Below are 15,271 nucleotides of genomic sequence, written 5' to 3' on the forward strand. Positions count from 1 at the left end.
TCCTGACTCCGGAACTCAATCCCTCTACCAATAAAGGCCAACACTCCATAGGCCTTCTTCACAACCCTATCAACCTGGGTGGCAACTTTCAGGGATCTATGTACATGGACACCTAGATCCCTCTGCTCATCCACACTTCCAAGAACTTTACCATTAGCCAAATATTCCGCATTCCTGTTATTCCTTCCAAAGTGAATCACCTCACACTTCTCTACATTAAACTCCATTTGCCACCTCTCAGCCCAGCTCTGCAGCTTATCTATGTCCCTCTGTAACCTGCTACATCCTTCCACACTGTCGACAACACCACTGACTTTAGTGTCGTCTGCAAATTTACTCACCCACCCTTCTGCGCCTTCCTCTAGGTCATTGATGAAAATGACAAACAGCAACGGCCCCAGAACATATCCTTGTGGTACACCACTTGCAACTGAACTCCATTCTGAACATTTCCCATCAACCACCACCCTCTGTCTTCTTTCAGCTTGCCAATTTCTGCTCCACATCTCTAAATCACCCTCAATCCCCAGCCTCTGTATTTTCTGCAATAGCCTGCAATAGCAAGAAGTTGAAAGAGTGAGTAAGCCGGGTGGGAGGGGTCTTTGATTATGCTGCCCGCTTTCCCCAGGCAGCGGGAGGTGTAGATTGAGTCAATGGATGGGAGGCAGGTTTGTGTGATGGACTGGGCTATGTTCACGACTCTCTGAAGCTTCTTGCGGTCCTGAGCCGAGCAGTTACCATACGAGGCTATTATGCAGCCAGATAGGATGCTTTCTATGGTGCATCTGTAAAAGTTGGTAAGAGTTAATGTGGACATGCCGAATTTCCTTAGATTCCTGAGAAAGTATAAGCGCTGTTGTGCTTTCTTGGTGGTAGCGTCGATGTGGGTGGACCAGGACAGATTTTTGGAGATGTGTACCCCTAGGAATTTGAAACAGCTAACCATCTCCACCTCGGCCCCATTGATGCTGACAGGGGTGTGTACCTTTGCTTCCTGAAGTCAAAGACCAGCTCTTTAGTTTTGCTGGCATTGAGGGAGAGATTGTTGTCACTGCACCACTCCACTAGGTTCTCTGTCTCCCTCCTGTATTCTGACTCGTCGTTATTCGAGATCTGGCCCACTATGGTCGTAAAGTCAGCAAACTTGTAGAACCAAATTTTGCCATGCAGTCGTCTGCGTACATGGAGTAGAGTAGGGGGCTAAGTACGCAGGCTTGCGGGGCCCCAGTATTGAGGAGTATTGTGGAGGAGGTGTTATTGTTCATTCTTACTGATTGTGGGTTGTTGGTCAGAAAGTCGAGGATCCAGTTGCAGAGTGGGGAGCCAAGTCCTAGGTTTTGGAGCTTTGATATGAGCTTGGCTGGGATTATGGTGTTGAAGGCGGAGCTGTAGTCAATAAATTGGAGTCTGATGTAGGAGTCCTTGTTGTCCTTGATGCTCTCGGGATGAGTGTAGGCCCAGGGAAATGGCGTCTGCTGTGGACCGGTTGCGGCGGTATGCGAATTGCAGTGGATCAAGGCGTTCTGGGAGTATTGAGGTGATGCGCTTCATGACCAACCTCTCGCAGCACTTCATTACGACTGAGTGTCAATCACGGACCCGGCGAATCCCGCACTGTTTTACATTGGAATCGGTTATGTTCCACATGGCGCTGGTGCTAGCCCCTCCACAGTAACTGAATCATAGTTAGAACATAGAACATACAATGCAGAAGGAGGCCATTTGGCCCATCGAGTCTGCACCGACACACTTAAGCCGTCACTTCCACCCTATCCACGTAACCCAATAATCCCTCCTAACCTATTTTTGGACACTAAGGACAATTTACCGCAGCAAATCCAAATAACCTGCATGTCTTTGGACTGTGGGAGGAAACCGGAGCACCCGGAGGAAACCCATGCGGACAGGGGGAGAATGTTCAGACTCCGCACAGACAGTGACACAGCAGGGAATCGAACCCGGGTCCCTGCCGCTGGGAAGCCACAACGCTCGCCACTGTGCTACCATGCTGCCCAATTGATCCAGGTTCAGCGCCAGTTTTGCTGTCGTGCAAGTCCACGAATTCTGCGTTGGCGTCAACATTTAAGTCTCAGAAATGGAGAAACCCGCCCCATGTTTCTGAAACTTTGATGACCAGAGTTGCTTTTGAGTGAAGGCAACTGCCTTCTACCCACTTATTTATCAACAATCTATCTAGCTCGGCTTTTAAAATTATTCTAAGACTCAGCTTGTACTGCCCTTTGAGGAAAACATTTCCAAACATTCAATACCCACTGAGAGAATTTATTTTCCTCATCTGTCTTCAATTATTTTGTCACGTTTGAAATAAATAAATGAGTGATCCCTCATTTTTAAACAGTGGCCCCAGGTTTTGGATTCTCCCAGAGATGGAAACATGGGGCGGGATTCTCCACCCCGCCGCGCCACATTTCAGATTCACCCCGCCGGTGGGAATCTCCGTTTCGCCGGCCCGTCAATGGGGTTTCACATTGTGGGGCAGCCCCATGCCGTAGGGAAACCGCCGGGCTGCCGGCAAAACGGAGCATCCAGCCCATGCTCTCCATGTCCACCCTGCCAAGATTCCTCAAAATTTTAAAGGTTTCAATCAATGTGCCTGCGAAATCCCGCCGGTTGACAGAAACGGGAACCATGCATTGAAGTGTTGGGTGCTCTGAGGGACAGACGAACCAACACGGTTGCGATTGGTACAACGCAGTTTTATTCCATTTAACTATTTATACATCAGACTTGGTACTCAGCACGTTGTGACGGTGTGAGTGTCTTGCTATGAGGTCCTGGCCCTGTGCTGTCTCCAGATGGACTGCCCAGGAAGTGTCGTGTTTCTTGTCTTATACTGTGTCTGCTCTTGTCTGTGATTGGCTGTCGTGTTATGTGTGCTAATTGGTCCGTTGGTCTGTCTATCATTATGTATGTGTTATGATGTATGTTTGAATATCATGACATCCCCCCTTTTTTACAAGATTATGTGCCTACGTGGTTATAAATATAGATGTGTCCTGAGTGCAGGTAAAGATGTGTGTGTGTGCATAATATTTACATCATGTACATGGGGCTTAACTATATACAAGGGGCGATGTCAGGTGTGACATGCTAACGAGGTTGTACCATAACAAAAGAAGACCAACGTTGAAATTTGGAACGATCAAACGAGGCCTGTAACGATAAAACAGTGACATGTTATAAAACAGTGGTTGCAAAAGTTTGACATGTGAACAGTCTCATAAGTCCAGTCTAGTAGGTGGGCGACGAATTTGGGTTGACCGTCTCAAGGTTGGGTCGAGAACCACCGGCTGAGGTGCGAGCCTGGCCATGGGTAGCGACAGAAGGGGCATGGTATATGGCAGCTCCACGAAGTCGCTATCAGGAACCAGTGGAGGACACGGCGTCTGTGTAGGGTCCCGTTGCGACGTGGAAGTAAGCGAAGGGCTCGGCGATTGCGCCTACGCACGGATCCATCCGGCATGTGCACCAGGAACGACGGGGAGCCACGCGTCGGAGAACTTCGCCAGGTGCTGACCAGCCACCGTCTGGTAGGTGAATGCGGACATTGTCTCCAGGGCCCAGGGAGGGACGATCAGTTGCCCGTATGTCGTACAACCTCTTCTGGCAACCGCGCTGCAGTTGCATCCTATGCAGTACCGGAGCATGGTCTATTGTTGGTGCCAGGATGGAAGGCACAGTGGTTCTGAGGGCGCAACCCATCAGCAGCTGTGCTGGTGAGAGACCAGTGGCTAGTGGGGCTGAGCGATAGGCCAGCAGGGCGAGGTAGAAGTCCGACCCGGCAGCAGCAGCCTTGCAGAGGAGCCGCTTGGCAATGTGAACGCCCTTCTCCGCCTTTCCATTGGACTGGGGATGCAGAGGGCTGGACGTCACGTGTGTGAAGCCATACGAAGCAGCAAAGGATGACCATTCATGGCTGGCAAAACAAGGCCCATTGTCCGACATGACAGTCATCGGAATGCCGTGGCGAGCAAAGGTGTTTTTGCAGGCCCTGATGACAGCAGACGACGTCAAATCGTGCAGGCCTATGACTTCTGGGTAGTTTGAGAAGTAGTCAACTATGATGACATGGTCCATGCCGAGCGCGTGAAATAGGTCGACACCCACCTTCGCCCAGGGGGACGTCACCAGCTCATGGGGCAGAAGCGTCTCAGGCAGTTGCGCCGGCTGAAACCTTTGGCAGGTGGGACAGTTAAGCACCATGTTGGCAATATCGTCACTGATGCCCGGCCAGTATACCGCCTCTCGGGCCCTCCGTCTGCACTTCTCGACCCCCAAGTGGCCTTCGTGTAGTTGGTCGAGAACCAGCTGGCGCATGCTGTGCGGAATCACAATCCGGTCCAGCTTCAGAAGGACACCATCAATGATGGCTAGGTCGTCTCGTACATTGTAGAACTGCGGGCACTGCCCTTTGAGCCATCCTCCCGTCATGTGGCGCATCACTCGCTGCAGAAGGGGGTCGGCCGCAGTCTCTCGGCGGATACGTGCCAGACTGGAGTCGTCAGCCGGCAAATTTGCCGCTGTAAAAGCCACCTGTGCCTCGACCTGACATACGAACCCCTCCGCATCTGGCGGCGTGCTCACTGCTCTGGATAAGGCATCTGTCACGATGAGGTCCTTCCCTGGAGTGTAGACCAGTTGGAAGTCGTACCTCCTGAGTTTAAGTAGGATGCGCTGGAGGCGAGGGGTCATCTCGTTCAGGTCCTTGTTTATTATGCTGACCAGGGGGCAGTGGTCAGTTTCGACCGTGAACAGTGGAAGACCATAGACGTAATCGTGGAACTTGTCTAAACCGGTTAGCAAGCCCAGGCATTCTTTTTCGATTTGCACGTAGCGCTGCTCTGTGGGGGTCATGGCCCGCGATGCATAGGCCACTGGGGCCCATGATGCCATGTCATCCCTCTGCAGGAGCACTGCTCCAATGCCGGATTGGCTGGCATCAGTTGAGATTTTGGTGGCACGAGACGTGTCAAAAAACGCCAACACTGGTGCCGTAGTGAGTTTGCGTTTGAGCTCCTCCCATTCCAGCTGGTGTGTGTGTTGCCACTGGAACTCTGTGGATTTTCTGATGAGGTGGCGCAGAGTCGTCGTGTGGGAGGCAAGGTTGGGAATGAACTTCCCCAGGAAGTTGACCATGCCAAGGAAGTGTAGGACAGCCTTCTTGTCGGCCGGCTGCGGCATGGCTGTGATGGCGCTCACCTTGTCTGCATCTGGACGGACCCCTGACCGGGAGATATGGTCCCCCAGGAACTTCAACTCGGTCTGGCCAAAGGAGCACTTGGCTCGGTTGAGGCGCAGGCCGTTTTCCCGTATGCGGGCAAAAACGCGTTGGAGATGATGTATGTGATCCTGCGGTGTGGTGGACCAGATGATGACATCGTCCACATATACGCGCACCCCTTCGATGCCTTCCATCGTCTGCTCCATGATTCTATGGAAGACCTCGGATGCCGAGATGATGCCAAATGGCATCCGGTTATAGCAGAACCTGCCGAAAGGGGTGTTGAAGGTACATAGCTTTCGGCTGGACGGTCCAGTTGGATCTGCCAAAATCCTTTAGAAGCATCCAGTTTCGTGAATATCTTCGCCTGGGCCATTTCACTGGTGATCTCCTCCCGTTTGGGTATGGGATAATGTTCCCTCATAATATTATTATTGAGGTCTTTGGGGTCAATACAGAGGGCTTCTTGACACACACTATGGAGCTGACCCATGGCGTGGGTTCCGTGACCCTGGATAGGACCCCTTGGTCCTGGAGATCCTGCAGCAGCTGCTTGAGGCGGTCTTTAAGTGGCGCAGGAACCCTGCGAGGTGCGTGAACGACCGGGATGGCGTCCGGTTTGAGGCGAATTCGGTAGGTGTATGGCAGTGTTCCCATGCCTTCGACTGCCTCCTGGTTGTGGGCGAGGAGCGATTGGAGCTGTGCGTAGAACTCTGCATCCGGGAAGTCAGACGTGCCGTCTGGAGAGAGAGAGAGAATTCGTTGCACAAGGTGGAGAGCCTTGCATGCCTGTGCGCCCAGCAGGGAGTCCTTCGATGAGCTAACTATCTCGAATGAGAGTGTGGCCGTGTGTTTTTTGTGTGTCACCTGGAGCTGGCAGGATCCTATGGCCGGGAGCACGTTCCCATTGTAGTCGACCATCTTGCACCGGGATGGCTGGATTGCTGGTCTGACCTACATGGCGTAGAAGGCTGACCATGCTATGAGGTTGGCGGAGGCGCCAGTGTCCAGGCGGAAAGTGATCGGCGATCGGTTGACCGTTAGGGTGGCACTCCATTCATCGCCCGGATTGATGGTGTTGACCCGGTTCCAATCAATGACCGCAACCCAGAAGGCGTCTTGGTCATCTGTGTCGTCGGTTTGGATGTCATGATGTGGAGGCTGATTGGTCCGCACGTTCCTGCGAGGTTGTCGGAGATGTGGAAGATCAACAGGTTGAGCCGCTCGACAATAGGCAGCGTAGTGGCCCATCTTGCCACAGCGTAGGCATTGTCGGGTTTTTGCAGGACATTGCCCTTTTGAATGTGCAGCTCCACAGTTGCCTGACGTCATGACGTTCGTTACGCCACTGCGCATGTGCAGTTCGGCCTTGTGTCGGGCGCGCCTGCGCAGCACGTCCCTCAGTGTTGCCGTAGGTTTTGGCGCACACAAACGCGGGAGGCCTTAAAAAGCGCGCAAAACGGCCGCCGTCGTCCGGGCCGTGGGCCGGAAGAACCTCGATTGCCTGGACGCGTTCGGCCTCGTGGGCGGCCTGGCTTGCCGATTCGCTCGCGTGGGACCCCCTCCGTGCCGATTCGGTCGCCTGAAATTGGGCATAGCGGCTGGTCGCATTCTCATGCAGGACACAGGCTTCAACTGCAGATGCTAAGGTCAGGCCTTTAATTTTTAGAAGCTGCTGGCGTAGGCCACTGGAGGCAACGCCAAAAACAATCTGGTCCCGGATCATGGACTCTGAGGTGGTGTCGTAACCTCAGGACTGCGCGAGTATGCAGACCAGGAAGGACTGAAAGAGCTCATCCTTACCTTGCAGGCGCTGCTGAAAGACATACCTCTCAAAGCTTTCGTTGACCTCAACGTTGAAGTGCTTGTCAAGCTTGAGCAGGACCGTGTCATACTTAGCTTTGTTCTCGCCTTCCGCGAACACCAAGGAGTTGTATACATGGATGGCGTGCTGACCTGCGGTAGTGAGGAGCATGGCAATCTTTGTTTCGTCCGAGGCGCCCTGTTTTTCATTGGCTTGCATGAAGAGTTCGAAGCGCTGCTTGAAGAGCTTCCAATTTGTGCCCAGGTTCCCAGCGATTTGCAACGGCTGCGGTTTGTTCCGGGTGTCCATGGCTCAGGATGGCAGATTTGCCGGTAGGTATCATTCACTCCTGGTATCATGAAGTGTTGGGTGCTCTGAGGTACAGACGAACCAACATGGTTGCGATTGGTACAACGCAGTTTTATTCCATTTAACTATTTATACATCAGACTTGGTACTCAGCATGTTGTGACGGTGTGAGTGTCTTGCTATGAGGTCCTGGCCCTGTGCTGTCTCCAGATGGACTGCCCAGGAAGTGTCATGTTTCTTGTCTTATACTGTGCCTGCTCTTGTCTGTGATTGGCTGTCGTGTTATGTGTGCTAATTGGTCCGTTGGTCTGCCTATCATTATGTATGTGTTATGATGTATGTTTGAATATCATGACATGCATGACAGCACCTTGTGGGCTCTCGTAGGCCATTAGAGACCACAGCTGGTCTGGAACAGGGAAGAGTGATACCCTGGCACTGTCCTGGAACTTGGACATCATGGCACTGCTACCTGAGCACCTTGGCAGTACCACCTGGATACCCCTGCAGTGCCACCCTGGTTGCGGTTCCAGGGGCTCTCCTAGAGTTCCAGGCTGGCAGTTCCATGGTGCCTAGTTGGCACTGCCAGGAGTCAGCCTTGCTCCTTTTGGGATGGGGGCTGTTCAAGGACGAGAGTGGGGTGTTCCAGGGGCCTCGGGAAGGTTGCAGGATGAAGAGGGTGGCACTAAAGCCGTGGGGGGGGGGCATTAATGGGGGGGAAGATTGGGGCAGCTGGTTTAAATAACAACCTGACCTGCGGGGAGCTCAGTTCGCCAGCAGGAAATCACTAAAATGTCACCTCAGTGGGGAGAAACTCCCCGAGGCTAAAACAAACGCCAAAGTGCCGTTGAATAACGAGGTGTTTTTCGGCGCTGCAATCACCGAGAGACACCCCACCAAACACGGCCAAAAGCCGACTTTAACATTTGTCTATTGAATCATGCCCTATATTAGCTTTCCTAATTACTTGCCCTTGTATGCAAATCCTTTGTGAGTCATTCACTAGGGAACCTACTCTGAATCTTGGGGCTCTGCAACCTCTCACCATTGAAGTTAATACATTTTTTATTCTTCCAACCCAAAATGGACAATTTCACATTTGTCCACATTACACTCAATTTGCCAGATCTTTGCCCACTCACTTAACCCATCCATGTCTCTTTGTAACCTCCTTCTGTCCTCTTCACAACTTACTTTTCTACCTATCTTTGTGTCATCAGCAAATTTAGCAACCCCACCTTTAGCTCTGAAGAAGAGTCATAGAGGCTCAAAACATTAACACTTTTCTCTCTCCACAGATGCTGCCAGATCTGCTGAGATTCTCCAGCATTTTCAGTTTTTATTTATTAGACTTTTAGTACCTTTATCCAAGTCATTTATATAAGTTGTAAAAAGTTGAGGCTCCAGCACTGATCCTTGTGGCATACCACTCATTACATCCTACTAATCAACAAAAGATCGATTTATTTCCTGTTAGCTAGCCGATCTTCTCTCCATACTAATATGTTCCCCCACATCATGAACTTTTAATTTGCTCATCCATAATTAAACGTTAAGGATAACGACTCTCTTCATTACTTCTATCATAGTCTGTTATCTGTGGTTTAGTCAACTCAAAAGTATAGTTGGCATGAGTTTTCATGTGCATTTTTTTGGGGGAAATTAATTATTGACAAAATTTGCTTTAGTGCAACATACATGTTACCCAGGCTGCATTTTTCAAAATATAAAAATTCTAATGACATTCCATGTTGTTTTGCTATGTATCACACACATAATTACTCTATTTTTGTAATATATCATTATATTAATTTTGAAGCCGAATCAAACAAATTGAGCTACAATGAAGTGCAGGACAGGAATATAATTCCCACCAATTAATTGATTACCTATTAATTTACAGTTATTGTGACTTCTCTCTTGCTTTCTGGGACAACATCTCACTCCCAATAATAATCTTTATTGTCACAAGTAGGCTTACATTAACACTGCTATGAAGTTACTGTGAAAAACTAAAAAAACCCTAGTCACCACATTCTGGCGCCCGTTCAGGTACACGGAGGGAGAATTCAGAATGTCCAAATTACCTAACAGCACGTCTTTCGGTACTAGGCTTTTACGTCTTTGACATTACTAAATTTGTGTCATAATGTTGATAGGATGAATTAATCAATTTTCTCTTCAAACAGTAGGCTTGTCATTACTACTATGAATACACTTGCTACTGCCAACTTGAGATAGCTGTGGTTACAGAGATATAAAAGAGCAAAGGAAGATAAAGGCATGCACTAAATGTACATTTATTAAGTGGATCTGGCTAGGTAAATTGTTTTATTGAAGTAATTGCCCACAAACTATTCCATTATATGTTCAAATCTTAAATTTGTGTATACTTACTGTGAAACTTTACTTTACAAATTATTACATCAACATTTATTTTAGGAACTACCTATTTAAACATGTCACACTGTAATTACATTCTCCCATTCTCTCAGTTTTACATCTCCTAGCTCCTGCCCTGTACCACAGAGAAACTCTTACGTGCCAACTATTTATTTTTCTCTGTTCCCCAAGTTGTCATACATTTTGCTATTTAATTCTTGGTAATGTAAAAATAACAACAGAACATATGACTTCAAAATGCCAAGTACCAAGCATGATGCCTCCATTCATACTCAAAATGTCAAGTGAATTGCTATCCCAGGTTTGATTATTCTCCAATCCTATAATTCTACTTCACCTGAAGGCGACATTTAGACTCATATGAAATGCCGTAGGGGAATTGAGTGGCATGTACTTCATATTTGCCTCATTAATCTGGGAAAATAATTAGTTTTGCCAAATTAATTTTTCATTTACTGGGAACACGAATGATATTGTTTTTATTGTGAAGTATAGGGGTAGATAAACTTCATCAGTGACCTGAGTATAATGGCCACTCACAGGAAACACCAATTCAAATGTAAATCTGCATTATTTTTATTATTGGGCTCTTCGTCGACATTGCTATTGCCCATCTATTTGGAGGTTGAAAGCGTTAAAGGTGAATCAGGGAGTGTGGAATTTCAGTCATTGTAGGTAAACTGGGTAAGTGAAGGGCATCAATGAACCAGTTTTTTTCCCAACAAACCACATGGTCATTTTCTAGTGCAATTTCCCAAGTTATGAATCAAAACACACAACTTGTCATTGTGGCATTCTCAGTCTCTCTGAGTTGCTCGTTCAGTGCATTAACCATTGGGCTACTGTATGCTCAATGACCTAAACGTTAATGCTGGAATGAAGGTACACTCCATAACCCAATCATATAAACCAATTCTCAGATAATCTGGTGGAAAAGATAATTGACTTCTTAAAGCATTTATTTGCCTCCTTTTGCGAACCGAACCCTGGCAAATAAAGTAGATGAGAAAAAAAAAGGGTGAATGCTGGCCAATTATATCAATAAAATTAAATTAATGAAAACAATACAATCCTTAAATTCACAAACATTTACTGATTTAATGCAAACTAATAACGAATCAATGGGATAATCTGAATACGTTGATGGACTTGGAAAAAAATAAGGAATAAAATATAATTTTAAAAATTGATAAACTTGGCTGCATTACTCCTGTTGTGATGTCTTTCCTTTGTGTGAAATTATCGGGCTGATTTGTGATCTGACGTTCCCAATGGGGAGCACCACTCTCAGGGAGTGAATCTTGGGAAACTAGTTTTCTATCAATTAAAATAAACAGACGGAAAACATGGACTACATGCTGAAAGTTTCTCAGCATTTGCTCCTCCAACCACATTTTCTGTGTACCTAATGTTTCTGCAGCAACTTTAATGTATTTTCTATATATATTTTAAGGTAAACCAGTCATGATAGTGACTGAATATATGGAGAATGGCTCTCTTGATAGTTTTTTAAAGGTGAGTTTTTTCACATTTCAGTAATCAAGTAATAAATCAATGTGCAATTTAATGTTTTAATTGTTTCCTTATGAATTATTAATGGAGAGGAAGTGATATATTTTCATAGCATATAAATGCTTTTACATTTTATAAAATCTGTGCAGTGGGATTCAGGTTATAAGTTAGTGTTCCTCGTGTGCAACCTTGCTTCCCAGGATGGGAGATCAAGCACTATGGAAGCACACCCAATTCATAAACTTCCTACTATTCTGGTCCTTAACATTAATAACCAGATCATTGGACCAGCCACATTGACCTCTGGGCCCAATTGTCCATTCTGCCCTGATGTTGCAAACCTCTCCATAATGGATAACATTTTGTGTAATCTCTCCCAGTATTAACATGGATATTTAAATTGCATCAGAATTTTAAAAAAATGTTTAGCAAAAAATTGGATCATTGGTACAAGGTACTGGTTTCTATTTTTGTTAAGGTCATTCATGATGTTGAATGAAATTAAGCTACAAATTGAAAACACTATAATTATTTCAAATCAAATCTTGAAAATCAGACTAGTGGGCGCTGTCACGTGTATACTGGCAGAGGAAAGCCCACGAGTGTATATTGAAAAATCACCACATTAATAGTCAGAGGAATGTGGCAATTAAGAGCCGCCCATTACTCTTTTGACAATGTTTGTAAATTCTGCTGGAAAGTTGCCGCAGGCCCCAGTTCAGTAAAGATGTCCCAAAAAGGGGCAGAGAAGACAAGCTATTTTGTTGCCCATGTCTGGCCCATATGACTGTGGCCGATCTTTAACAGCATAGAATAGAAATTAAAGCAGAGTGCTAGCTTGAATGGATAATTAATAAGTAGTTGAACAAAGAACAAAGAAAATTACAGCACAGGAACAGGCCCTGCGGCCCTTCCAGCCTGCGCCGATCCAGATCCTTTATCTAAACCTGTCACCTATTTTCCAAGGGTCTACTTCCCTCTGTTCCCCGCCCGTTCATATATCTGTCTAGATGCATCTTAAATGATGCTATCGTGCCCGCCTCTACCACCTCCGCTGGCAAAGCGTTCCAGGCACCCATCACCCTCTGCGTAAAAAACTTTCCACACACATCTCCCTTAAACATTCCCCCTCACCTTGAAATCGTGACCCCTTGTAATTGACACCCCCACTCTTGGAAAAAGCTTGTTGCTATCCACCCTGTCCATATCTCTCATAATTTTGTAGACCTCAACCAGGTTCCCCCATCAACCTCCGTCTTTCCAACCAAAACAATCCTAATCTACTCTCTTCATAGCTAGCACCCTCCATACCAGGCAACATCCTGGTGAACCTCCTCTGCACCCTCTCTAAAGCATCCACATCCTTCTGGTAATGTGGCGATCAGAACATTCACGCAGTATTCCAAATGTGGCCTAACCAAAGTCCTATACAACTGTAACATGACCTGCCGACTCTTGTACTCAATACCCTGTCCGATGAAGGCAAGCATGCTGTATGCCTTCTTGACCACTCTATCAACCTGCGTTGCAACTTTCAGGGTACAATGGACCTGAACTCTCAGATCTCTGTACATCAAATTTCCCCAGGCCTCTTCCATTGACCGTATATTCCGCTCTTGAATTGGATCTTCCAAAATGCATCACCTCGCATTTGTCTGGATTGAACTCCATCTGCCATTTCTCTGCCCAACTCTCCAATCTATCTATATTTTGCTGTATTCTCTGACAGTCCCCCTCGCAATCTGCAACTCCACCAATCTTAGTATCATCTGCAAACTTGCTAATCAGACCACCTATACCTTCGTCCAGATCATTTATGTATATCACAAACAACAGTGGTCCGAGCACGGATCCCTGTGGAACACAACTAGTCACCCTTCTCCATTCTGAGACATTCCCTTCCACCACTACTCTCTGTCTTCTGTTGCCCAGCCAGTTCTTTATCCATCTAGCTAGTACACCCTGAACCCCATGCGACTTCACTTTTTACATCAACCTACCATGGGAAACTTTATCAAACGCCTTACTGAAGTCCATGTATATGACATCTACAGCCCTTCCCTCATCAATTAACTTTGTCACTTCCTCAAAGAATTCTATTAGGTTTGTAAGACATGACCTTCCCTGCACAAAACCATGCTGCCTATTACTGATAAATCTATTTTCTTCCAAATGTGAATAGATCCTATCATTCAGTATCTTCTCCAACAGTTTGCCTACCACTGACGTCAAGCTCACAGGTCTATAATTCCCTGGATTATCCCTGCTACCCTTCTTAAACAAAGGGACAACATTAGCAATTCTCCAGTCCTCCGGGACCTCACCCGTGCTCAAGGATGCTGCAAAGATATCTGTCAAGGCCCCAGCTATTTTGTCCCTCGCTTTCCTCAGTAACCTGGGATAGATCCCATCCAGACCTGGGCACTTGTCCACCTTAATGCCTTTTAGAATACCCAAAACTTCCCCCTTCCTTATGCCGACTTGACCGAGAGTATTTAAACATCTATCCCGAACCTCAACATCCGTCATGTCCCTCTCCTTGGTGAATACCAATGCAAAGTACTCATTAAGAATCTCACCCATTTCCTCTGACTCCACGCATAAATTCCCTCTTTTGTCTTTGAGTGGGCCAATCCTTTCTCTACATAGAACATAGAACAATACAGCGCAGTACAGGCCCTTCGGCCCACGATGTTGCACCGAAACAAAAGCCATCTAACCTACACTATGCCATTATCATCCATATGTTTATCCAATAAACTTTTAAATGCCCTCAATGTTGGCGAGTTCACTACTGTAGCAGGTAGGGCATTCCACGGCCTCACGACTCTTTGCGTAAAGAACCTACCTCTGACCTCTGTCCTATATCTATTACCCCTCAGTTTAAAGTTATGTCCCCTCGTGCCAGCCATATCCATCTGCGGGAGAAGGCTCTCACTGTCCACCCTATCCAACCCCCTGATCATTTTGTATGCCTCTATTAAGTCTCCTCTTAACCTTCTTCTCTCCAACGAAAACAACCTCAAGTCCATCAGCCTTTCCTCATAAGATTTTCCCTCCATACCAGGCAACATCCTGGTAAATCTCCTCTGCACCCGCTCCAAAGCCTCCACATCCTTCCTATAATGCGGTGACCAGAACTGTACGCAATACTCCAAATGCGGCCGTACCAGAGTTCTGTACAGCTGCAACATGACCTCCCGACTCCGGAACTCAATCCCTCTACCAATAAAGGCCAACACTCCATAGGCCTTCTTCACAACCCTATCAACCTGGGTGGCAACTTTCAGGGATCTATGTACATGGACACCTAGATCCCTCTGCTCATCCACACTTTCAAGAACTTTACCATTAACCAAATATTCCGCATTCCTGTTATTCCTTCCAAAGTGAATCACCTCACACTTCTCTACATTAAACTCCATTTGCCACCTCTCAGCCCAGCTCTGCAGCTTATCTATATCCCTCTGTAACCTGCTACATCCTTCCACACTATCGACAACACCACCGACTTTAGTATCGTCTGCAAATTTACTCACCCACCCTTCTGCGCCTTCCTCTAGGTCATTGATAAAAATGACAAACAGCAACGGCCCCAGAACAGATCCTTGTGGTACTCCACTTGTGACTGTACTCCATTCTGAACATTTCCCATCAACCACCACCCTCTGTCTTCTTTCAGCTAGCCAATTTCTGATCCACATCTCTAAATCACCCTCAATCCCCAGCCTCCGTATTTTCTGCAATAGCCTACCGTGGGGAACCTTATCAAACGCTTTGCTGAAATCCATATACACCACATCAACTGCTCTACCCTCGTCTACCTGTTCAGTCACCTTCTCAAAGAACTCAATAAGGTTTGTGAGGCATGACCTACCCTTCACAAAGCCATGCTGACTATCCCTGATCATATTATTCCTATCTAGATGATTATAAATCTTGTCTCTTATAATCCCCTCCAAGACTTTACCCACTACAGACGTGAGGCTCACCGGTCTATA

General features: G+C 47.0%; 1 protein-coding gene across 5 annotated transcripts in view; it reads left to right on the forward strand.

Annotated features, from left to right (window-relative positions):
• LOC140429747 (ephrin type-A receptor 5-like) overlaps positions 1–15,271 on the forward strand; it is a 457,733-nt gene that overhangs the window by 386,966 nt on the left and 55,496 nt on the right. For all 5 annotated transcript variants that reach the window (XM_072517111.1, XM_072517112.1, XM_072517108.1 and 2 more), the window contains one exon: positions 11,212–11,273. In XM_072517111.1, the coding sequence (XP_072373212.1) occupies positions 11,212–11,273 (62 nt within the window). The remainder of the gene's footprint in view (positions 1–11,211; positions 11,274–15,271) is intronic.

This window comes from Scyliorhinus torazame, chromosome 9, assembly GCF_047496885.1.
Source record: "Scyliorhinus torazame isolate Kashiwa2021f chromosome 9, sScyTor2.1, whole genome shotgun sequence".
NCBI classification, from domain to species: domain Eukaryota; kingdom Metazoa; phylum Chordata; class Chondrichthyes; order Carcharhiniformes; family Scyliorhinidae; genus Scyliorhinus; species Scyliorhinus torazame.